The 23923-nt window shown below is 45.1% G+C and overlaps 1 protein-coding gene across 1 annotated transcript; it reads left to right on the forward strand.

Annotated features, from left to right (window-relative positions):
* Nucleotides 1–317: 317 nt before the first annotated feature.
* Nucleotides 318–20223, forward strand: BCL2L14 (BCL2 like 14). The gene is made up of 6 exons (XM_036076227.2): nt 318–506; nt 5981–6417; nt 10478–10657; nt 12726–12796; nt 14955–15221; nt 19133–20223. The coding sequence occupies exons 2-6, from the start codon at nt 5988–5990 to the stop codon at nt 19172–19174; spliced, it is 990 nt and encodes a 329-aa protein (XP_035932120.2). The 5' UTR covers nt 318–506; nt 5981–5987; the 3' UTR covers nt 19175–20223.
* Nucleotides 20224–23923: the final 3700 nt, after the last annotated feature.

Below are 23923 nucleotides of genomic sequence, written 5' to 3' on the forward strand. Positions count from 1 at the left end.
GGAGCCTGATTCCCCATCTGTAAAATGGGAATCCTAGCACCTGCCCCTCCGTGTTAAGATTAAGTATGTGGACAATGCTGGTCCTCTATTAGGTGGCTTGTAAACATTTGCTAAACTGATGAAATGTAAAGAATGTAAAGAACTATCAGGGAAACACCCACCTAATCTTCCGGAAGGGCAGCCCGAGGTTTTGATAAAGGATGCAGAACCACTTTGAGAGTCAAATTACTTGGGCAAAGGTCGGCCCCTCCTTCAGTTAAAAAGCTGGGGGCAGGGCTTAAGGAGGAAGTGACAGTCCTTCCCTGAGCCTCCCTTCAGCCTTGGTCCTCAACCTGAGGAGGCTATAGCCATGGAAGTCTTGATCACATGAGCCTCCCTCCATGAGAAGCCAAGAAGACCCGGTGAAAGTTTCATCTTAAGTTCTGTGGAGAGAGACTCAGGTCTAGAAATATCCTTGCTGCCACGTGACCTGAAGAGGGGGAAACCCGTGCCAGCCCCATTCCCAGGTAAACCCAGGGAGCGCCAGTCTTGGTTCTCAGGCTTCCAGGAGGACACGGTTGGGTCTTCAGTCCTGCTTTTGCTAAGGAGGCAAATCTAACCAAGGGAGAGGTTTCCAGGGTTTATTAGAGAGTTCTTATCATGTCAGTCTCGGGAAGCAAAATGACAGCTAAGAATCTGGGGTGATTTCCAGTAAAAGGAGAGAAAAGATATATGAGGGGTTTCCAGGAAAAGGAGAGAAAGATATATGGGGTTTCTCTTTCATTTCTCCTTTGCTACAGAAGGTTTGAGATAGTGCAGTTAAGCATATTTAACTGGCTGGATCACTTTTTTTTTTTTTTTAAAGATTTTATTTATTTATTTGACAGAGAGAGACACAGTGAGAGAGGGAACACAAGCAGGGGGAGTGGGAGAGGGAGAAGCAGGCTTCCCGCCGAGCAGGGAGCCTGATGCGGGGCTCGATCCCAGGACTTGGAATCATGACCTGAGCCGAAGGCAGACGCTTAACGACTGAGCCACCCAGGCGCCCCTGGATCACTTTTTAACATTATGCAGTCCCCTCTCATTGAGTGTGTGACAGCGTGTGTGATGACGTGACCGCAGGTGGGTGGCCAGGAGCCCATGGAGATGCTGACTCCCTCGCCGAGAGCAGGGATGGGGCTGAGGGCAGGGATCCCTGGGTTTGCCCGAGCACCTGGTGGGAACGTGGTCTAGCTCTGGCCTGACCCTCATTTGCTTCCCTGAGGACAAGGCCCCAGTAAAATGGGCAGTCCCTCTCCCTCCCCTCTAGAAAGCTCCCTCTGAGTCCCCACCCCCCTCTATGCCTGGGTGCTTTTGTTTCACTAATGTGCCCAAGGCTCTCTCAGTTTAGTTTCTCTGGTGGGGAAAATGAAGACATGTTAACCTCATTTCACCCTTAGGATTAAAAAACAGGTCATCCTCAGAAATGACAAATGGGACGGGCATGGAGATACTAGGAAGTCTGAAGTTCAGGGAGGAAGGAAAAAGGGCAGACAGGCTCCGAAGGGCCCAGGGGGCATAGGGTGCTGACGGGGAGGCTCCAGGCAGCCGGACATAATTGAGCTGACCATCTGGCTTGGGAAGCCCCCTCGGGGATGAGTGTCTAGGGGCGTGAGTGACATCCGGGCCTCACCTGTCTGTCCCGAGCAGTGGAAGTCAGCTGTTCCGCTGAGCCTGTGCAGGTGCCCTCCCTGCCCCGCCCCCCCACCTGGCAGGCCCAGAGCACAGGGGACTGAGCCAAATTCTGCCCAGTTTGCTCCGGGTACTCGTGGCAGCGTCTGCTGGAACCACGAAGCACGCATGTTTCTGCAGGACCCGCCGTGGGAAGGGAAGTGAAATCTAATCTCAGCAAGTGAATCCACTACTAAAAATCTCCAAAGCGTGTCTGATGATAACAACAGAGGAGCTTCCCAGCAGGTTCGGCCTTCCCGGCTCCTCCAGTGCTCCCCAAGGCCAGGCTGCGGGCACCCCGGGGGACTTTGGCCATTTAGGAGGTTGGGGGGGAAAGGAACCATGAGAGAGGGAAAAGAGGCCAACGCAAGAAGCTAAGCTCGGTAACCTTGCTTTTGCAAAGTAGGTTTGCAGGCCGTTCGTTCCAGATAAGGATGTGAACAGAGGGTGGGAGGCGGAGGCTTGTGTCCCCGGAATCCCTGAGTTAGCATAAACCTCACAGGTGTTAATCTGCAGCGGATTCCCCAATCCTGGGTCTGATCCAGCCGGTGGGGGAGCCGGGCTTCCTTTCCATATACGTGCATAACATTTATGGTGTAAGTTTCCATGAACCCAGAAGTTGGGTTTTTACTTTCAACAGGAATGGCAGAGAGCACTAGGGATCCAACCCATGATAAACTAACCCAATGCTACTTTAAAATAAGACTTAGCTACAAAGCTAACAGTAGCTCTCCCTTCATTTACAATGAGGATCAGTAGGGGGAAAAAACCCTCCACTTGTTAAATGCATTTAAAGTGTTGGAACCAATACTTTGCTGTGTCCACTATTTTGTTTCAGCCCAGTGCTTTCCAGGCCCTGGTCACGGCACACCCCCAGCCCGCACCCCCGCAACCCTGCACCCCACAGTGGGGTTGCCTCATCCGGGCCATTCCAGAGGAATGAGCCCTGCAGTGCTTTCTGCTTCTCTCTCATTTTTGGTCCCCAACAACTGGGGGGTGGGGGGCAAGTACTCTGTTCCTTTCCCTGCCCGTAATACGACAAAAATCTCTTTCACAAAATGGAAAGACCTTGTGCTCCATCTTGACCTCATTGGTTTTCCCCTTTTCTGATGTTGCTCCTGCATCAGCATTCAGCAAACTTGTCTCTTAAAGACGTCAGACCCTCCCTCCGTCAGTGCCGCACACACACAATTTTCCAGTCTTCCTGCTACATTAGAAAGTTTTGGGGTTTTTTAACTTACATGCAGGTGTCTTTGGAAGCATAGTATGTCTTGAAGAGAGGGCTCACCCTCCCACCCAGGACATAGATCCTGCGGAACCTGAGTGTATTTCCTGCCTAGAGCTGTCCTGAGCTGCCCAATTCAAAAGGAAGCTTCAGATTTAAAACCTTCTCACTTCTGTCCTGACACAGTTCAGCTCTGGGCTCTTGTCTGGGCGCAGCTCCTTCCACACCCCGTCTGCTGCCCCAGTTCTGATCGCCTATCCTGCTCTCGCCTCACCCTTTCTGGCTCCTTCTCTTGCTTGTCTCAGGTTGCTCACTCCCCCTCACCCCTTGGTCCACTTTAGTCGCTTACAGTGTGCCTCAGTTCTCAGTATTTCTAAGCTACATCTTTCGTTCATAGAGTTGCCAGATTTGCATAAAAAGGCAAGACACCCTGTTTAGTTTGCATCTCAGATAAACAACAGATACATTTTTTTTAACTATAAGCATGTTCCATACAATATTGGGGACATATTTATACCCAAAAATGTTTGTTTATCTGAAATTCAAATTTAATAGGATGTTCTGTCTTTTCTCTGGCAGCTCTATAATTATTTTTCATTCATTCGTCAAAAAAATATTTGTGGAGAACTTACCAGGTGTCAGGCATTGTGCTAGGTGCTGGGAAAGCCGGCCAGGTCCCAGTCTTCATACCTTACAGAATATATACTTTATACACACATACACTATATACATACACATATATATATGAACCTATAGGAAGAGGGTGGTTTTTGTACTAAACCTAATATTTGTATGTCACTAGTTAGTTTTAACTGCTCCATTTGATGAGCTTGCTTTTATAAACATTAATATTTACATCACAAAAAAGTAACCTATTAAAATAATGTAATTGTAATAAATAATGGATGCCAATATTTCTTGAGCATTTATCATCTGCCCTGCACTATTTGAAGTGATTTACACACACTAATTCTTTTTACCCACATACAAAGTTGATGAAGCAGGGTTTTTTTTTTTTATCCCCATTTTGCAGATGGGAAAATGGAGGCCCAAATAAATTAAGAAATGCACCCAGTCACACAGCTAGTAAACAGATGACCCAGGATGTGAACTAGATTATCTAACTCAAGAAACCAGCAGGTAAACCCTACTCTGTGCAGACCAACACTTGTTTTAAGGATTTTCAGTTTGTAATTCATCCTCCTCCACGACTTAGATAATATGAGTCACATTTTATAAACAGGAAAACTACACCACAGAGAGGCTAGTGATTTGCCTCAGTCCCTTTGCCAGTAAGTAAAAAAGCAGTTCTTCAACCCAGCTTCTCATTCCAAATGCTGCCCTCCCCCCATGCCATCTGAAACCCCCTTGGAGCTTAACTAAAACAGTGGTGCCCAAAGTGAATTTCATAAAGATTCTTTAATGAAAGACTTAATCAAGCACTTGTTCAAACACTTAAGTTCTACTCTAAATGCTTTACATATATAACTAATTTGGGGGGCTGGGGGGCTCCGTTAAGCATCTGCTTTCAGCTCAGGTCATGACCCCAGGGTCCTGGCATCGAGCCCCGCTTTGGGCTCCTTGCTCAGCGGGGAGCCTGCTTCTCCCTCTCCCTCTCCCACTTCCCCTGCTTGTATTTCCTCTCTCACTGGGTCTCTCTCTGTCAAATAAATAAAATCTTAAAAAAAAAAAATACTAATGTAATCTTCATAACAGTATGAGATGGGTACGGTTATCATCTTCATTTTAAACATGACAAACTGAGGCATAGAGGCAAGTCACATAACCACTAATGGCAGAACCAGGATTTGAGCCCCGTCTGTCTCGGAATAGGAAAAGAATTCCACAAGTCATTGTCAAGTGCCTTTTTGTGCCGGGCATTATTGTAGGCACTGGGCCCGTGGCAGAGACAAAACAACACACACACATGCCTGCCCTCCTGGGGCTTATCTTGTGTTGAGGAGAAGAGAATAAACCTGGACACACTTGGGAAAGGATCCTAATGGGGAGTGACTAACACCGCACAGGGGTGGGGCCTGTGAGACCACGAGGCAGGGGAGGGGAGGAATGATGGGCCAAGGGGGGCAGAGGTGGAAAAGCGGGAAGGAGCATGTGCTTTCCGGAGATGGTGAAGTGACTCCAGACAGCAGAGGCTTCACTGTGATGCATCACATGACGTGAAATTGGGAGATGGTGAGGGAAGAAAGATTGTCAGATTGTCCAAGCCTGGAGGAGGATGGGAGTATGAGGAAACAGAAAGGAGGTGGGAGCAAAGCGGTCATGACCCCTACCTCACGCCATAGCCCCCAAGTTTTGCTTATGTTCAGTTCCCTGAGGCAGGTGTGTGGGCCTTAGATGTGTACAAGCCAAGGCAGAGGATAAAGGAAGAAGGAAGAGAGGATGGGAAGGGTCAGGGACTGACACAGACATTTCCCTTTGCTGAGTCGGCCTCCCTCTTTGCCCACCCAGCCTCCCCAAGAAGCCCTTTACCTGTCTCCCGTGGTCTAGGGCTCCTTTTGAGATGTGCTGATGGATCCAGAGAGAAAACGCAGAGCTTTCAGTGGCCCAGTCAAAGGCCCCCATGGTTGGCCTCACGGCCATTTCACTTCCTGTCCCTCCACACCCCTCAGCCCCCCCATCCTCATAAAGCGCCTGTGCGTGCTCTGCCGGCTCTCTCACCACTCTTCAAACTCGTCCTGAACTCAACCGGAGCCGTCTGCCCTCTGCCCACCCTGTCCCACCCACCCACATAAACCCTTTCTGTCTGTCAAGGAGACCTGGCTTGCCGTCTCTCGGAAGCTGTCTGTTCCTCCCCACACTGGCTCTCTGCACCTCTGATCCCCCTCCTCGCCCACTCTCTCTGTGTGGAGCTGTCTGTGTACCTTCTCTCGTCATGGTCTTTCACAAAGAACCCTGGACTTTCCATTTCTGCGGACTTCCTGTCTCCCTGCACAAAACAGAGTAGGTGCTCAATAAATGTTCGTGGAGCTCCAGGCCCGTGCCTCCTGACCCCCAGGAGTAGCATGCCCACAGGTGAGAGGACACGTGTGGACTTTGTTGTTGCAGGCCCGCCATGTGCACCACCAGCGCCTGCGACCTGGAGGAGATCCCCCTGGATGAGGACGACACAGGCAGCATAGAATTCAGAATCCTGGCCTTCTATGCCAAACACCATGTCTTCAAGAACAGCCCCGCAGTCTTCTCGCCGAAGCGGCTGAGAACAAGGAGTTGGTCCCAGAAAGGACTGAGGGGTTGGCCAGCAAATGAGTCATGGACACAGGTGTCGTGGCCTTGCAGAAATTCCCCATCCAGCGAGAAGCCCCTAAACCTGGCCAAGAAAAAGTCTTCCTGGAGAACACTCTTTGGAGCAATAGAGAAGGAGGAAGATGCACAGAGCTCACCTGTATTCGTTTTGCAGGGTGCCACAGCACATCAGGCTGGTCCTCAGAGTCAGCAATGGTCTAGGTCCCTCACTAACGTGGAGCAGCACGCCGAGCGGGAAGGTAGGCTTTTGGGGGCTGCTTCTCTCCCAGGACAAAATCTTTCCCTTCTTTGTATGCGTGGTATTTCATCTCCTCCCAGCTGGTAATGTGGCCTGAGGCAGGGCACTCCACTGTGCCTCAGTGTCCCAACTTACTAATGTTCAGTAATAATTGCCCTGCTTTTCTCGAGACTGAGTAGAAAGTAAGAGGCTGTCGGTGAAGGGTGGCAGGACTGGTTTTCTGGCTGCACTGTCTAGAAATAAGCTTGCTGCCCTAAGTCCTGATCCTCTGTGCCGGAGACCAGTATGGAGGGAAGAGCCCTACGTGCAGGTTCAGGCTGCCGTTCTTCTTGAGGTAAGTCAACTCACCTCTCTGGGCTTCTGTTTCCAGCTATATATTGGGGTATCCCACCCTCCCTACCTCTTAGGGTGGTGGATGGAAAGATCAGGTAGCTACATACAAAAATACTTTTCAAAGTATAAAGCACTCTAAAAAAAAAAAAAAAAAAACCCAAAAACTGAGAAACATTTTAGTTTGGTTTTTTTTTTTTTAAGATTTTATTTATTTATTTATTTATTTGTTTGTTTGTTTGTTTGAGAGAGAGAGAGAGCACGAGCACTGGGGAGGGGTAGAAAGAGAGAAGCAGACTCCCCGCTGAGCAGGGAGCCCGATGCAGGACTCCATCCCAGGATCCTGAGATCATGACCTGAGCCGAAGGCAGACGCTTAACCGACTGAGCCACCCAGGTGCCCCAGCTGAGAAGCATGTTGACAAAACCTTTCCTCAGTGGGACAAAATACATTATATTGAATAAAACATTTTCATGAAGGACTTCACCATAGAGAGTTGCCCTTCATCCACAAACCTTGGCACAAGCATCTTCTTCCCCTTCAACAACGCCCAGTCCCTGCTGCCCAGGTTTTGAAAGAAAACCCCCTCTCCCGCTGGGTTTGATTGCTGGGCTAACTTGTCAGTAATTAGTCAACAGGTGGCAGTAATGTCTCAATTTTAAAATGGTGTGACTCTCCCGGCTTACTTGGAGAATCAGCCCACAGTTGGCAGTTTTTGATCACTCACTATGACCAAGGAAACTTTTATTTCCCAAACTTTTATAAGTCCCATAGACTAATAAAATTTTAGAACAGGAGTTAGGGATGAGATTATCTGGGGAACTCCCCCTCTCCCCACCCCCCAGTGGTACAGCAAGCTCCTGCTGGAGATGGTAGCTGAGCTTGGGGCATCAACAGTTTGGAGGTACCTAAATAGGCTTTTCTGCTTGGCTATCCTTTGGACTTCACCGAGAGGCAGAGGGAGCATTTACAGACTTTAATCTTCTGGTTTCCTGAGATAAATGACATTCTGAATTTAAAGGTACCGGAGTGTCATTTGACCTTTTTTATTTACTAAAATTTCAAGATCTTTATATAGATATAGATATTCTTTAAAATAGTAGAAATGATTACTTCCTAAGGAGACCTTGCCGTAGACATTTATGTTCAGTGTATCCTCCCTTCCTATCTTTCTCTTGCCCACTTTCTTGTTTGGTGCATTGTGTGGGTGGTTAGCTGGTTTTACATTGGATGTGACTCAAGAGAGCCTCACGTTCTGTTTCTATTTTGCCACGTATAAATCAGAGTTTAGCAGTTGGTGTCACCTGGGTTCTTTTAACTGAAGGTCACAATTTAGACCTCGCTGCTGTGTCCAAGATTCAGACAGCAGGCCTCAGTGAGAACTATAAGCTATGTCCCAAGATTGAAGCCTAGAAGTGAGAGGTTTTCAGGAGGTAGAAAAATGGGCATCAGTACCAACCCAGGTTCTTTGACTTGTGAACCCTTGTTTGTCTGCAGCTAGGATTTGCTACATGTGGAATGTTACAGTTACGATTAGGTTTGGTTACATAGAGTGGAAAACTCAAATAACTATGGCTTCAATAATGTAGAGATTCTTTTTCTCTCCTATAAGAGAATACCAAAGTTTGGCATCCCAGGGCTCATATGGCAGCTCCAACTTTCATTAGAGATTCTTATTCTGCCATCCCTTGGCTAGTGGCTTCCAACCTCAAAATCACCTTGCATTCCAAGGTGGCTGCAGAGACTCCACCATCATCTGTACATTTCAAGCAGGAGGAAGAGGAAGCAAGGGGTGGGGGGCACAAAAGGGTGTCTTCTTTCTAGATAATTCCCTTCCCTTTTAGAGAGCTTTCTTGAACCCACACTCAACTTTTCTTACATCTCATTGGCCACTCCTTACTGTAAGGGAGGCTAGAAAATGTAGTCTGTTCAGCTCAACCCATTGCTGCCTGTGACACCTCGGGTGGGGCTCTTGCTAAGGAGGAAGAAAATGAATACAGGGAAGCAAATAGCAGTCTCAATCGTAGAAAAATGCTGTACCCCTTCTATTTAAAGCAGATGCCTCAGGTCCTGTGTCAGGCTCTGAGCTCAGCGGGGAATCTGCTTGAAGATTCTCTCTCCCTCTCCCTCTGCCCCTCCCCCCACTCACACTCTCTCTCTCTCCCTCTAAAATAAATAAACAAATAAATCTTTTTTTTTTTTTCAAACACACAAATGCCTCAAGCCAAAGGCTGGCTGGCACCCTCTCAACTGTGCTGTGCTCTCTTCCTCTCCTTAGCGCCATAGTGACACCCCCCCACCAAATAGACCCCAAAGGATGGGCAGCCTTTCTGTCCTCTCCCTACCCCATCCAATTCTCCCTTGCCTATCAGATGAGATCAACTCTAACAAGAAGGGAATCTTTTCTCAGTGTTTAAAATTAAGGTTTTTAAAATGGGAGTCTCAACTAGAGCTGGTTCATCTGAGTCGAAATGTGTTTGCTTATCCTGTTTCCTGCACATACATCACCTGCCTCCCTCACTCCGTATCCACCAATTCATAGAAATGGATACGCCGTAAGCAAGCGAGCCAGGGTGGCTATATCTGTGCCTGCCAGTGGTCTCCTGATTACCCTGCCACAGGATGGGGGCTGGAGGATGAGGAGGGACCGCCTCTGGGGCCTTTATCTGCCTCCTCTGAGTGCAAGACGGGCACAGTGTGACTTCCGGCGGGAGAGCCATGTGCTGACCACCGTAGACAGGCTGCACAAGGTTACAGAGGAAGAAGCTTTCCTTGCCCATCTTCTGCGGACACAAGGGAAGGCTCCCACTGGCTTTGGGATTCAGCCTTTTTCCCATTTCCTTGCCAGGGGCCATGCGTGCCCAGCATTCCATAGGAGGCTGGTTGGGCTGCAATAAGGTGGAAAGTATATATTTGCTTTGATTGTTAAAATGGGAAGGAAAAGCATCGGTCCTTTTCTCCTTGACTTCTCTCCTAATTCTTCTCTCTCAATTCTCTCCTTATCTTTTTTGAACCTGATGTGCCAAGCATGAAAAAGTGTGGCTTTTTAAGAAAACCATTATGCCCTTCTTTAAAGGAAAGCATTTTGTGGATCGCACTTTATGTATCCTGGTTTCCCTATCGACATTAAGTAGATGTTTCCCATTAGACGTGGAGGAGAGACAAGACACGTAACTATATGAGCAAGAGCAAGGGGAGTTCGGTGTTTACTTGATAATGGGCTTTGAGTAATGAATATGGCCTGAGAGCAGGGATATTTCTCTTTCCTCGGTGACCAACCCCCAAAGGCTTGTCAAACTATTGAATGCCCTCCTATGCACATAGGGGCCAGCTCTTCAAGATATAAAGGATGTCCAAAAAAAAAAAAAAGAATAAAAATAAAAGCATAATGAGCATTCCCTCAAGCAAAGAACTAAGCACTTTCTTTTGTGTTTCTTCCCCTGCAGAGGGGAAAGGGGACCCTAATTTTGCAAGACTTCAAAAAGAGGGTGCAGAAGGGCAATTGTTTCAAGGTGGCAATCATTCCTCGGTGCACTCCGCCCCCACCCCAGCCTGTGCCAGGCAACTCCCAGTGCTTTCTGAAGAATGGCCTCCCCCCCACCTCCCCCCTGCATGCACACACCGCAGTTCCCTCTAGGCTGGCCTTTTCATTTCGGGCGACTGTGCATACCAATGAGCTAGACAAAGTTCTCCTGGGAAGGGCCGCTCATCCCCATTTGGTCTCGTTTCAGCTGTGGACCCCAAAGTTGTTTCCATTGCCCAGCGCGTTGCTGAAATCGTTTATTCCTGGCCCCCGCCCGAAGAGTTCCAGGCCCAGGGAGGAAGCTCCAAGTCCAAGGGGAATTTTGTCCATCAGGTCCCCCACTTACAGGGCCCGTGCTCCCAGCCTCGAGCCACCAGTACTAAGAAAGGTAAAAACTTCCCTTCCGCACGCGTGGGTCGCGTTGAGTGTTTGCCAGGCAGAGGTGCACGAGCATCGGTGTGTTTAGCCAGCACCAGGCTCTGCAGTTGAGGCAGCTCTGCTGCCCTGGACCAAAAGCATGACTGCAACGTGCTGGAGGCGCCGCCGACCTTTAGCTTTGGAGACCAGCCCAGGCCCAGGGGAGTGCGCCAGCCACACTCTGAAGCAATGGGCCAAGCTCACTGCGAAGTGCAAAAAGGAGTCTCCTCCCGGTGGGGGGGGGGGGAGGTGGGAGAAGTAGAAATCGGGTACGCCACCTTGTCCGCAGAGGGCAATGCAGTACTCGATTCAGTCATGTGGGCGACGGTCAAGGGCGATGGCCAGTTTGCTTATGGAACTGCACGGGGTATAGATGGCGCGCCAGCCCGGGGATTTCTAACACTGCTGGGGGCTCCTGGGAAAAAGCAGGGCGTTGTCGGACACCAGGTCTGGTGCAGCCCACGAAGCAGACCCGAGAAGTAGTGAGCAGAAGGCGGTCAGTTGTCAGCAAAACCGGAGCAGGAGCGAGGACCGGAGTTCCCATCAGATGGGCGGGAATTGAGGGGAGCAGAACCAAACGCCACAGGAAGAGACATTTGGTCCTTCTTTCCCTCCCTGACCACTGTCCCTGCTCCTGGCTCCCTTTCCCCAAACTGCAGCAGAGGGGCTGGGGCAGAGGCGGCCCCCTGGGTTGGCAGTGTGCCCACGTGCCAGGAGCTGGTGTCTGCGACTCCCAAGCCTGGAAGCAGAGTAGTGAGTCCGCCTGCACCGTGCTGCGTTGTGGGGCTTAGAGTGAGTGGCCAGAGGAGAGGGGGTCCCTCTGAGTGCTCGGAGAAGAAAGGTGTCTCCACTTTATTGTGATCTCCTGGGTGACATAAAGCCATACCCCACTGCAGGCTCAAGCTAAGGCTCTTGGCCCCCATGCACATGAGAAATTCAGGCCGTTGTTAGAGCACCTTTCCCGGGAAGACACAGAAGCATCAGAGAAAAACTCCAGACGGGCGATGGGGACCCACGTTCTTGCTTCTCCCACGGGACTTGAGTCTCAGACTTCCCACTTACCTTGCCTTTCGCTGGACCTTCTTGGGATGTGACGGGCTGGACTGATGTCCTGGCCTCCCTTTCCCTCTTATCTAGAACAAACAGGAAGACTCCACGACTTCAGGGATTGAGCCATAAGTGGAAAGTGCCGCTGGATCAGGAAGTAGCTTCTCTCTGTTTGGAGTCTGTTCTGTGGCAACAGCCATTTTCCTCATGGTCGGTGGTTAGCTTGTTTTGAGATAAGAAAAATCATACTCCACCTCCCCTCCACCCCGTTTCAACATATATACCCCACAGCAACTGTAGGCGTCTCTCTATCCACCTGCCATTTTTAGCATTCAGGGTGGGAGAACTTAATCATTTTATTTATTTATACCCCACCTGGTTATAAAGACAGCAAAGTATGCATTGTTAGTAAGATCAAATAAATCCCACTTGAAAGATAATGGAAAATGAAAACACTAGCGGGGAAAGAAGGTGGATTTAGGAATAAGTTTAATTCCCAAAATGTAGGCCAGGAAGACTGTACCCCCTCTTCGATGGGGGCCACAAACTTGGCTCTACACTTTCTAGCAGCACAGAGCGGGGAATATGAACCAAATGGAATTTATGGTGTCCACGTGGAAAAAAAAAAAAAAAATCTGCTCAGGGGAATCCTACAGACCAGAGAGGAAGTTCTCCTGAATATCTTCAGAGATAAGATCACGAGCAGTGGAACTAACATCTTCAACAACATTCTTACAATAAATATATGATGCATTCCGTGGTGAGAAGGGAAAAAGGAAGAAGAAAGGAAAGGAGGGGTCTGTAGAAGAGGGTGGCTGGAGTGGTTTGTGCCTCATCAGGCAAGGCGAGGCAAGAGTTAAGTTGCTAAGAATTACAAAGCACATGTCTCCCTCAATCCCTAAGCTGGCTACACGTATTGTCCCTGGGGAAAAAAAAAAAATTAAGATTATATCTTTTCTTAAAAAAAAATAACTGGAATTTCCCCCCGACAGATGGAGAAGACCAAATTATAGCCAAAATCGTTGAGCTGCTGAAATATTCAGGGGATCAGTTGGAAAGAGAGGTATGGAGCTTCTTGAACTGATGTGATTTCTTTCTGTGCCCACGCACTGGGGCAGAGAAAGCAATCGTACTCCAGATTGTATTCCTTTGCAAGTTCTGGTTTCCACTTAGTCCTAAATTTTATTTCCCTTGGAGTGAAAATTCTTCATGCTGGCAGCATCTCAAAAATGAATCACTTTGGAAAACATAAGTAAACCTTCTGGAGCCTCCCTGGAATTTTTGGAAATGAAAAATGTAACTTTGTTATTGCAAGAAAAGACACCAATAAATTAAAATTTGCTGAATAGAATTATGAATCTAGTTCCCCATGTAACTGATCCTTGGGGAAGTTTAGACTCTTGCATTTGCCCTGCAGTCTGGATATTGATGTCCCATGCCAGCTCCAAGGCTGGAGTCCTTCCCGAAATCTCCCCTGAGAGTGGCCAGACTATTCTCTGCTCGAGGTCTTTCTTAGCAGTTTGGCCAGGAGGGGCGGGTTAAGTGTTACTTGGAGCACTTTGGCCTTCCTGCCATTTAGAAGTTGAGACCCCATCATTCCGGTCAGGAAGGTGTAAGAATGCCTTCAGATACAGAGCTGGTGAGCAGGACCCCACTGTAGCCAAAGAGAAGTTCTGTTTGGTTACCCACAGACTGTCAAGTAGTCTCTAGGGCGCGTCAGTCAGGCCCTGGCCTGTGGACCCTTTTCCTTGTCCTACCAGGATCAGTGGGAGGAAGTCAGGCCCCACGGGTCTTGTGCAGGAGGGGAAAAGCACTGACTGGCCAGCCAGCCTTCCCCAGTCCCGGCATGCTCAGCAGCAACTCTCTCAATGCGTTCGTCAGGTGTGCCCAGCGGATGGTGACCTCCCGGGACGGTGCAGAATGAGAAACGGAGAAAACCAGGGATATCAGATAAAGAAAAGAGAACAGGTTATGTGAACTTCGAGTCCACAAGTAGGCAATGAACAGGGGTGCAGAGAAGGAACACAGAATGTGCCCTCCTATGTTTCTCCAGAGCTAACATCAGTGGATAGGGATGATGGGGCGATTGATTTTCTCCATTTTAGGAATGAACTTTCTAGCACTCAGGACTGCCTTGTGAAGGAATGATCTTCCTGTCACCAGAAGAATTTCAAGGAGATCCCAGTGACCAGCCAGCAGCGCAGTACTTGAACTGGGAGAGACCTATTCGAATCCTCCAGGATTCTTTACAGCTTGAAGATTCTGTGGCTCTCTCATGGCAGCCTCCTTCCCAGCCTCCCTAAGCAGTGACTTGCATTGAGTCATGGAGGCAAGGGACAGGAGGTGGTATGAAGCCGACCTCCGTGGTTAGAGAGAGAGATGCTTTCCTTTTCACCCCATAAATTACCACTTTAAGAAATCTCGCTTTTCTTGGTGATTTGGGGTGATAACTTTACATTCTTTATGTAGAGAACATGGTTGTTTCCCCAGTAGCAGACTTTGGTAGGAACACACGGAGGGTCTGACTTTGCTGTGTGGGTGCGGGTTCCCACTGGGCCAGGACAGTGACGATGGCCAGGGCCACTCCCTCCATGGCTGCAGGGTGCCTGCAAAACCACTCATCCCTGAGAGCACATGTCAGCCTCATCCAGCACCTTCCTGAGAGGCCAGACGGCCAGGGGCAACCCAGAGGAGCAACGCTGGGACGGGCCAGGGTCCTCTGCAGAAGGTGTTTCTTTCTGGTGTTTCTTCTTCTACTGCTTTAGCAAGCCCAGGCTTCCAGCTACCCACTGGGGTTTTTGCATCTAGCTTCTACAACTGGGTCACTGATCAAAAGGAGTCCATTCTTGCTGTCGAGGACACTAGCCCTTCTTGCTTCAGATTTGTAATTCACACGGGCCCCCTGTGTCTCACGGAAGTTGGGGGGTGGGCTGGACTCACAGAAAGAACATTGCTCCACCAAAATCTTTACATAGCATCGGACGCACCCCCAGAATGTCCCTTTTAGAGACAATATTTGTTGAGAAGCTGCTTAGCTTAGCATTTCTCAAAGACAGAACTAGAGGATTTCCAAGGAAACATGTAGTCCTCGCTCACTAAGTAATTTCTGTATGACTGGAATCGAGGGTTTCCCACTGGGTGTTTTGGTGGCCCACTGCTGAGCTAGAGTCTGCTTCACGGGGCCAGGCTGCTCAACTGAACACATATCGTCTTGTACGCAGTTGAAGAAGGACAAGGCTTTAATGAACAGCTTCCAGGACCAGCTATCCTACCCTGTTTTCAAGACCATCACGGACCACTTCTTACGGGGTGTGGACACCAGGGGAGAATCAGAGGTCAGAGCTCAGGGCTTTAAGGCTGCCCTTGCAATAGATGTCACGGCCAAGCTCACTGCCATCGACAACCACCCCATGAACAGGGTGCTGGGTTTTGGAACCAAGTACCTGAAAGACAACTTCTCGCCCTGGGTCCAGCAGCAGGGTGGATGGGTAAGTGCATCCTATTTCAATATGAATCTTCCCAGAGTTCAGAGGAGGTGGAATGGAAAGTTATGGGGGTTTTGTTTTTTTCCAGTGAAGGGAACACATCTTTGAAGCAGCTCCCAAGGATTTAGAACAGTTGAGTGGCAAGAGATAGATCCCAGTGATGGGAACATATTTTTAGTGATTATCTTCATCATCAATAAATATTTACTGGGCTCCCAAAGGGTACAGGGGGTATGTATGTTGGAGGAGAGGCACTGGTCAGATAGAACAGGAAATGAAGAGATGGTGAGATATAAAATGTTTAGATAGATGTAATTTCTGTTTTCGTAAATTGTGCAGGCAGCGGAAGTCTGACAGTGAGACAAGGAGAGGCAGACAGTTCCTTATTCCCTCAGATGCTGACAGGCAGAGAGAGAGAGACAGCGCTCATCATATTTGGTCATTGCTGCTTGGACCCAGCCATTTTGACAGGGACATTTTGATACAAACCAAAAAGCAAACTGTTAGATTTGTGTCTTGTTTTTTAAAAAAAATGAAGTTTATTTATTTATTTTGTAGTAATCTCTGCACCCAATGTGGGGCTCAAACTCACAACCTCGAGATCAAGAGTCACAAGCTCTTCCCACTGAGCCAGCCAGGCGCCCCAAATTTGCGTCTATAATTCCTTGCTATCAAGCAAAACAGACACCTTCACCCCCATGCCTTCTCCCCCATCCTTTGTCCTCATTCCTTGAGATTTCCTCCAAGCTGCCATAACCTCAGAAGGTTAACCTCTTCAAAACGCTTTAACGCATCACTTTAAATCTCAGTAGGCTCAGGGTATTTTTGTCTGTTCAAACCCTTCCTTGGAAGGACAGGCCTTTGTCCCACATTACCCTTAGTCCTCTTTCCACCAAAATGGTCCAAGGGTAGCAGGTTTGAGTCTGCTCTACACATGGTCCAGCATGGCCTTGCGGCCTCCAAACAGGCTTGGTCTCTGGGCTACCAGAAGGAAAGTACAGCTGATCTTGCCAACGGGCTGAAGTGCCCACCGTGGTCTTCAGTGGCTGCCTGTTGAGCTTACCTAGTCTTCTGTTCCTTCCTGTTTTCCACATTTGCACCAGATATGGTAGCCTGAAGTGGCTGATCTGAACAACTAAGGCTCTCAAGTATTCTAAACTTAAGCTGCCTTAACTCATGCTAAAAGAAGGATAGATTCTTTGACATTATTTTGGCTTTAACTGTTCTTTCTTCTGGACCCCCTCAAGTCCCTCCCCTGCCCCAGAACCTTTCCTGACCACTCTAGCTTAAAGGCCTCACCAGCCTCTGACCTCTTATAACACTTCATGTCTGCACTATAATTATATACAGGAAAGAACCATCCTTGTTGGTTGTGTAGGTATATTTTTCCAAGGAGATTGTAAGTATCAACTGGGCTTATAGGCCAGTTCCCAAAAGTCTGTTTAGTTAGTTAATGCAGCTGAAATGCCAAAAGTGTTCTAGAAAAAGGCTACACCAAAAGCACAAACAACAAAAAAAATAAATTGGACTATATCAAAATTTAAAATCTTTCTGCTTCAAAGGACACTACCAAGAAGTGAAAAGACAACCCACAGAATGGGGGAAAAATACGTTCAACTCACATATCTGATAAGGAACTTGTATTCAGAATATGTAATAAACTCTTACAACTCAACAATAAAAAGACAAAACACAATTTTTTAAAATGGGCAGTGGATTTGAATAAACATTTCTCCAGTGGCCAGTAAGCACATGAAGAGATGCTTGCTTTACATCGTCATTTCAACATTAGGGGAGTGCAAATCAAAACCAAAATGAGGGGCACCTGGGTGGGGTGGCTCAGGTGATTAAGCATCTGACTCTTGATCTCAGCTCAGGTCTTGATCTCAGGGTCATGAGTTCAAGCCCCATGTTGGGCTCCATGCTGGGCTTGGAGCCTACTTAAAATGTAACAACAACAAAACACAATGAGATATCACTTCACACCCACTAGCCATGCTTCCCCTTTGGAAGCAATTTGGCAATTCCCCAAAATATCAAACATAGAGTTACCAATTCTACTCTTAGGTATCTACCCAAGAAAATCGATAACAAAGGTTCCTGTAAAAACTTGTACATGAATGATCCTAGCAGCTTTCATTATTATACTCACCAAAACAACCCAAATGTTCATCAGTGATGAATGATGAATGGAAACACCAAAAGTGATATACCCATACGATGGAATAGTTTTTAGCCATGAAAAGGAACAGAACAGATGGATGAACCTTTTTTTGCCATTTTTAAAAATTTAAATTCAATTAATTAACATATAGTGTATTATTAGTTTCAGAGGTAGAGTTCAGTGATTCATCAGTCTTATATAATACCTAGTGCTCATTATATCATGTGCCCTCTTAATGTCCCAGATGGATGAACCTTGAAAACATTATGCTAAGTGAAAGAAGTTAGACAAAAGGGCCCTATATTGTATGATTCTATTTTTATGAAATGTCCAGAATAGGCAAATTCATTGAGACAGTTGAGAGGTGAGGGAATGGGGAGTGATTGCTAATGGATAAGGAGTTTCTTTTGGTGTGATGAAAATGTTCTAAAATCAAGCAAGGGTGATGGTTGCACAACTCTATGAATATACCAAAAGCCACTGAATTATATACTTTAAAAGGATGAATTCTGTGATATATTTCAATAAATCTGTTATGAAAAATGGTGGTTTTAATTCTAGTAAGCAAATAAAAAGAGGAAAGAAGAATATATTTTTATTTACTTATTTTTTAATTTGGCTGCCGGTGCTAGAGAGAAAAACCGTTCTAATTAGAGAAAATAGATGGATTTTGGGTAGAAATAATAAAGGGCATTTTCAAAGCTTTAGAATTTGACAGCATTTTTTTTATCATTTGTAATTTATTAGTTTACTTTTCTGGGCCATCATAAATCCTAATTTTAAATCTTGGCCACATTTAGGTTTAATTTGGAACATGTAGCTGGAAATTAGGAGCGGGAAGAAAAAGAATGAGAAAGGACTAATTTTCCCAAAGCTGAGAGAGGACTTGCAAAAATAAAGAAGGAGGATATTGATAAAAGAATATTTATGAGTTGATAGGAGCTATTGAAGTGTGGAGGAGATGTGGACTGAGACTTGTGTTCAGTGTCCATGAACAGGAAAGAAAGATGATGCTGTGGTGGCAAGAGTCTAGGGACTTCCATTGACCCTTGGTATTTTGGCTCTCCAGGGTGTCCTTATAGTAGTGGAGAAGGAGGAAAATGATTCCCATGCACAAGGTTTCCAGGGTTCCTGACTATCTCAGTATTCCGCATTTCATGCAAATGTATCTAATCTTCCCAACTAAACTGCAAATCTGAGGGCAGGCTTAAGTATTTTATGCCTGTTCCTTCTATATACATCATAGATGTTCAGCCAGTACTCCTAACATAATGAATTAGTCAATCAAATGAATAGCAACTATATCTAAAAAGCATGCTAAACAAACTACCATGAGATTTAAATTCACTTGTTGGCCATTTTTCTTCATTGTAAAGCACTGTTCAAATAGTTACTCTGTGGTCTTGCAACCTCACCCATTTTACAGCACTTTGTAAGGAGACGTTTGCAACCTCCACAGTCCTCAACCTTTCAGCATCTACTCTTTTGAATGTTAAATACAGCATCAAAGCCTTTTCCCATCTAGCTTGCTAGCCCTGGATATATAACATAAGTCCGTAGCATATGTTTTGCTTTCAGAATCCCAAGGACACTGGTCATCTTTCCAAACCCTCCCCCAAACCCTATCATAGTCTCCGAACCCTGGGTCATGCCTGGAACATGAGAGCAGAGTTCACAGGTATATGTTTTCAGTTCAACCGTGAATCAAACGTGGAATGTTATGAGTCTATTTCTCTTGTTTCCCCTCTAGGAAAAAGTACTTGGAATAGCAGCACATGAAGAGGTAGACTGAAGCATCAGAAGAGTTGTCGTCTGGAATACTCATTATCCAACTGGGATCCTGTCTACATTGGTCTCACCATAGAGTGTGGGAGGAAATACAAATGTGCAAGGCAGAGGGAGCATTGAAGCTTCCCAGATCATCGTTCCTGTGAATCCAGAGGCATCAGGAGAGGCCTCGTCTGTCTCCAGCTCATAGAATGTGTAGTAGCATGGCCCGTGACATCCATGTTTTTCAGGTCCTCCCTTGAGTGTGGGAGGAAGTCTAGGAAGACGAGTGGTAATTTTCCTTTCAAATGTTCAGAACAGAAACTGTCATCTTGCCTCTGTTGGCCAATTTAGGGAAATTTTGTTACACATATTTGCTGATTCCATGAGGGCAAAATGATAAATCGTGCATGTGCTTACTCTTTGGTTTCTAGTACTATTTATTTTTAAACTACACTTGGGATGGCCTAATAATGGCATTGTTTCAATGCCTACCTTTAGGAAAATGTTGCTATTCATGTTGGTAAACATAGGTCAAAGAGACCCGAGTTCACTGCTACATCCACTAGTCTGGGGAGATGGAGTCATATCTGCCTTTTGACTCACTTCCCTAGAAAAATTCTTTGGCAGTTTGAAAAAGTTGCATTTGGCAGAAAATAATTACTCCTACCACCCTTAACCGTCTCAGTGACCCCACCTCTATTTCTCAAGGTCTCTGAAACTTTCTTTGTTATTTTTTTGTGGTAGTGTAATGATTAGTCACTGGTAAAATAAATATGTGGAAAAACCACTGTCAAAAGAATATCTTGTGGTTAAAATAAGTAAAAAGTAATAGTACTAAGATCTCTGTGAGGATCAAATGAGTTAATTTATAAAAAGCGCTTACAACAGTGCTTGGTATTTAGTGCTGAGTGTTCAATTATGTTCAGTATTATGTGCTGCCCTCAGCTAAGATGAAAATTTCCTCTCAAAGCAATCACTGATTGTTTTTCTGAAATTACTACTGCTCAGAATGAGGTTTTATAGTAAGTGAAATATGTTTCACAATTGTTTGGCAATTATTTAAAACAACAATTATTAAAATAATTTTAAAAATACTGTCAAATTATAATCCTAAAACTTTCTGGATCTGTTGCACCCAGAATGTAGCCTGATATAAAACAGGTGTTTAATAAACCTTTGATGAACAAATAAATGGATGAATTAATCAGACTTACTTTTAGCTTCATGGGAAAATTGGGCCTATCTAATATCACATGCTTCACTACTCTACCCATCTTAATTAAAATGATTTATTCTCTTTTACTTCCTGCCCCCCCCCCCCGCCACCACCACCACACACACACACAGAAAAATCATAAGTGTTAGGGATAAAGGAGTTTCCTTTTACAGATGGAGACACTGGAGACCGCCTCTTCTCCCATGTTGATCCAATCATTCCACACTATTTGCAATTTCCCAAATGTATCATGCAACCTTGTACCTCTAAGCCTTCATAACAATATTTTCTCCACTTGGCGTGTCCTTGCCTCCTGGTCCTCTCTCCCCTTATGTCCATTAATTCAATTAATTCCGGTCCCATCTTTCCAAATTTACTCCTTCATCTCCTCCAGGAAACATTTGCTAACCCTCCCTTGGCTGCCATAGGGCTATATTTGGACGTTGTCAAAAGGATGTTCCATAACATATTGCTTATAGACATTATACTTAATACATTATGCCATAAGACCCAGTCTTTTGCACTGGATTATAAACTCTTTTATAAACAAGTATTATGTCTAATTTAACTTTGTCTACCTAATGCCTGGCACATTTTAATGTATAATTCAGCCTCGCTGCTATAACCTGTAAATCAACGAGATTGAACTATGGCCCAAAATATGTGTCGTTTTAAAAAACTCTCCAAATGTTCCAATATTATCTGCAGCTTCCAGCCAAGATGAAGTAATAGTAACAGAGTTTAATCTCCTGCTTAAAACACTGGGAAAAAAAAAAAAAAGACAAAATGTATGAAAGAATAGTTTTCAGTTTTCAAGACGTTGTGCATCAGATAATGAAGGACTTGTCCCTGAGAGATGAGAAATAAAGTGAGCCCTGTGATTGCCCTAGAGTACTGCAGATAGAGTTTTTAGGCTGTGCTTGAGGGAAGGGAACCCACATAGGGCTCAGCAGTCTCCCAGACTGGAGGAGATAGAGCCTTGGAGTCCAGGAAGGCCAGGGAGATCAAGTCTGCAGGACAAATAATGGACAGAAGAGAATGGCACACAAAGCTCCAGAAATTTACAGACAGATCCCCTCAAGTTTTCAGATGAATACTGATCAGCATGTGCATGTGAAGAAGTTATTGAGGGGAACACTCTCCAAGGTTCAAGTTCACACCGGGCTGGGAGTAGTCCCTATTTCCATTAGCCAGAATGGAAAAACCAAAATTTGCATGGCAGTAGGTAGAATACCCAGAAGAATTTTGCTTCAGTAGTGGGAAAAAAATAAGCTCTAGATTAAACATGCTGGTTCTGTCCAACAAAGATGAAGAGCAAGAACCAAAAGGATTAAGCTGTGATCAAGTAACTTAGCTGTGTTCCAGAACAAGAATCTTTATAGGATCACAAAAATATCCAACACCCAACAAGATAACAATCACAATGTCTGACATACAATAAAAAGTTACAAGATATGTAAAGAAGCAGGAAAATGAGACCTACAATGAAAAAATCAAGAAAAACCACCCCAGAAATGATACAGCTGATATAATTATTAAACAAGGACATTAAAACTACTGTAACCATATTCCATATATTCAATAAGCTGGAGGAAAGGCTGAACATGTGAAGAACACATAGAAATTATACATATGACTCAAATCAGAAGAAATCTATAACTCTGAGATGAAAAATACACTGGATTGAATTAACAGCAATGAGACATTATAAAAGGATAGATAAGTAAACTTACAGACAGTTTTTTGAGCCTTCGGCTCAGTTCAGGATCTTGGGGTCCTGGGATCAAGCCCCACATCAGGCTCTGTGCTCAGCAAGGAGTCTGCTTCTCCTTCTGCCCCTGCCCACCTCTCACTCGCTCTCTCTTTCTATCTTAAAAAATAAAAAAAGAGGCCAGAGAAAAAGGTATATTACATACAGAGAAACTAAAATAAACACAGCAAATTTTTTGGGAAACGATATAAGACAGAAGAAAGTAAAGTAACATCTTCAAAATAGCAGAGGAAAAAAAAACTCTCAACACAGAATTCTATACCCAACAAAAAAGAAAGTGAAATACTTTGTGAGAGGTACAAAAGCTAAAAACTCCACACAAGTACATTTAAACTACAAAAAATATTAAAGGAAGTCCTTTAGGCAGAAGAAAAATTATACCAAATAGAAATCTTATATACAGAAAAGAAAGAGCACTGGAAATGATAAATATGTGAGTGAATATAAGACTCTTTTTCTTATTTAAATCTCTTACTTAAAAGATAATGGGGAGCGCCTGGGTGGCTCAGTAGGTTAAGCATCTGTCTGCCTTTGGCTCAGGTCATGATCCCAGGGTCATGGGATCAAGTCCCACATCATGCTCCCTGCTCAGCGGGGAGTCTGCTTCTCCCTCTAACCCTCCCCCCAGCTCAGTCTCTCTCATGCGCTCTCTCTCAAATAAATAAATAAAATCTTTTTAAAAAATGATAATGGATTGGGGCACCAGGGTGGCTCAGTCGGTTAAGCGTCTGCCTTCGGCTCAGGTCATGCTATCAGGGTCCTGGGATCAAGCCCCGCTTTGGGCTCTCTGCTCAGTGGGAAGCCTGCTTCTCCCTCTCCCTCTGCCTACCACTCTGCCTACTTGTGCTCTCTCTCTCTCTGTCAAATAAATAAATAAAATCTTTAAAAAAAATAAATACATAAAAATTGCTCTATTAAAAAAATAAAAGATAATGGATCATTTAAAGGAAAAATAATAACAATATGTTGTAGCGTTTATAACATACACAGAATAAAATATATGACAATAATAGTACAGAGGCTGGGAAGAGAGAGATGGAAGTATAATTGTAAGTGTCCATACTACACATGAAGTGTATAATTTCATTTGAAAGTAGACTGGTAAGTTAAAAATGTATGCTATAAATCTAAAAAAACCACTGAAATATATACATACACCTACATAGTCACATAAGGTTTATAGCTAATAAGCCCAACAAAGGTGATAAAATGGAATCATAAAAAATACTTAATCCAAAAATAAAGCAGAAAAGGAGGAAAAGGGGAACAAAGAACAGACAAGACAAAAAGGAAACAAATAAGTTTGGTGTATTAAATCAAGCCTTATCAATAGTCATGATAAATGAAAATGGTCTAAATATCCCAATTAAAAGGCAGAGATTACTCGGTTAGACTTAAAAAGCCAGGCCTAGCTATCTGTAGTCTACAAAAAAACACTTTAAATATAAAGACATGATTATATTAAAAGTAAAAGGATGGGAAAAGTACTATGATAACACTAATCGAAAGAAAGATGGAGTGGCTATATTTACATCAGTCAAGCAGATTTCAGAGCAAAGAATATTAATATTATTAATTAATTGTCATTTAATAATAATAAAGGTCAATTCATCAAGAGGACATAACAGTTCTAATGTTTATGCAGCTTCCAGTGTGTTTTTTTCCACACCACCAGGAATTCTCTGACACCAGCTGGTTATCCTACAGTTCAGCTCAATTCAGCTATCTACCCAGAGATAATGTCAGAGCCCACAGGTTAAGGGCCTCATCCCATGAGATTGGCT

The sequence above is a fragment of the Halichoerus grypus genome, chromosome 6, assembly GCF_964656455.1.
Source record: "Halichoerus grypus chromosome 6, mHalGry1.hap1.1, whole genome shotgun sequence".
NCBI lineage: Eukaryota > Metazoa > Chordata > Mammalia > Carnivora > Phocidae > Halichoerus > Halichoerus grypus.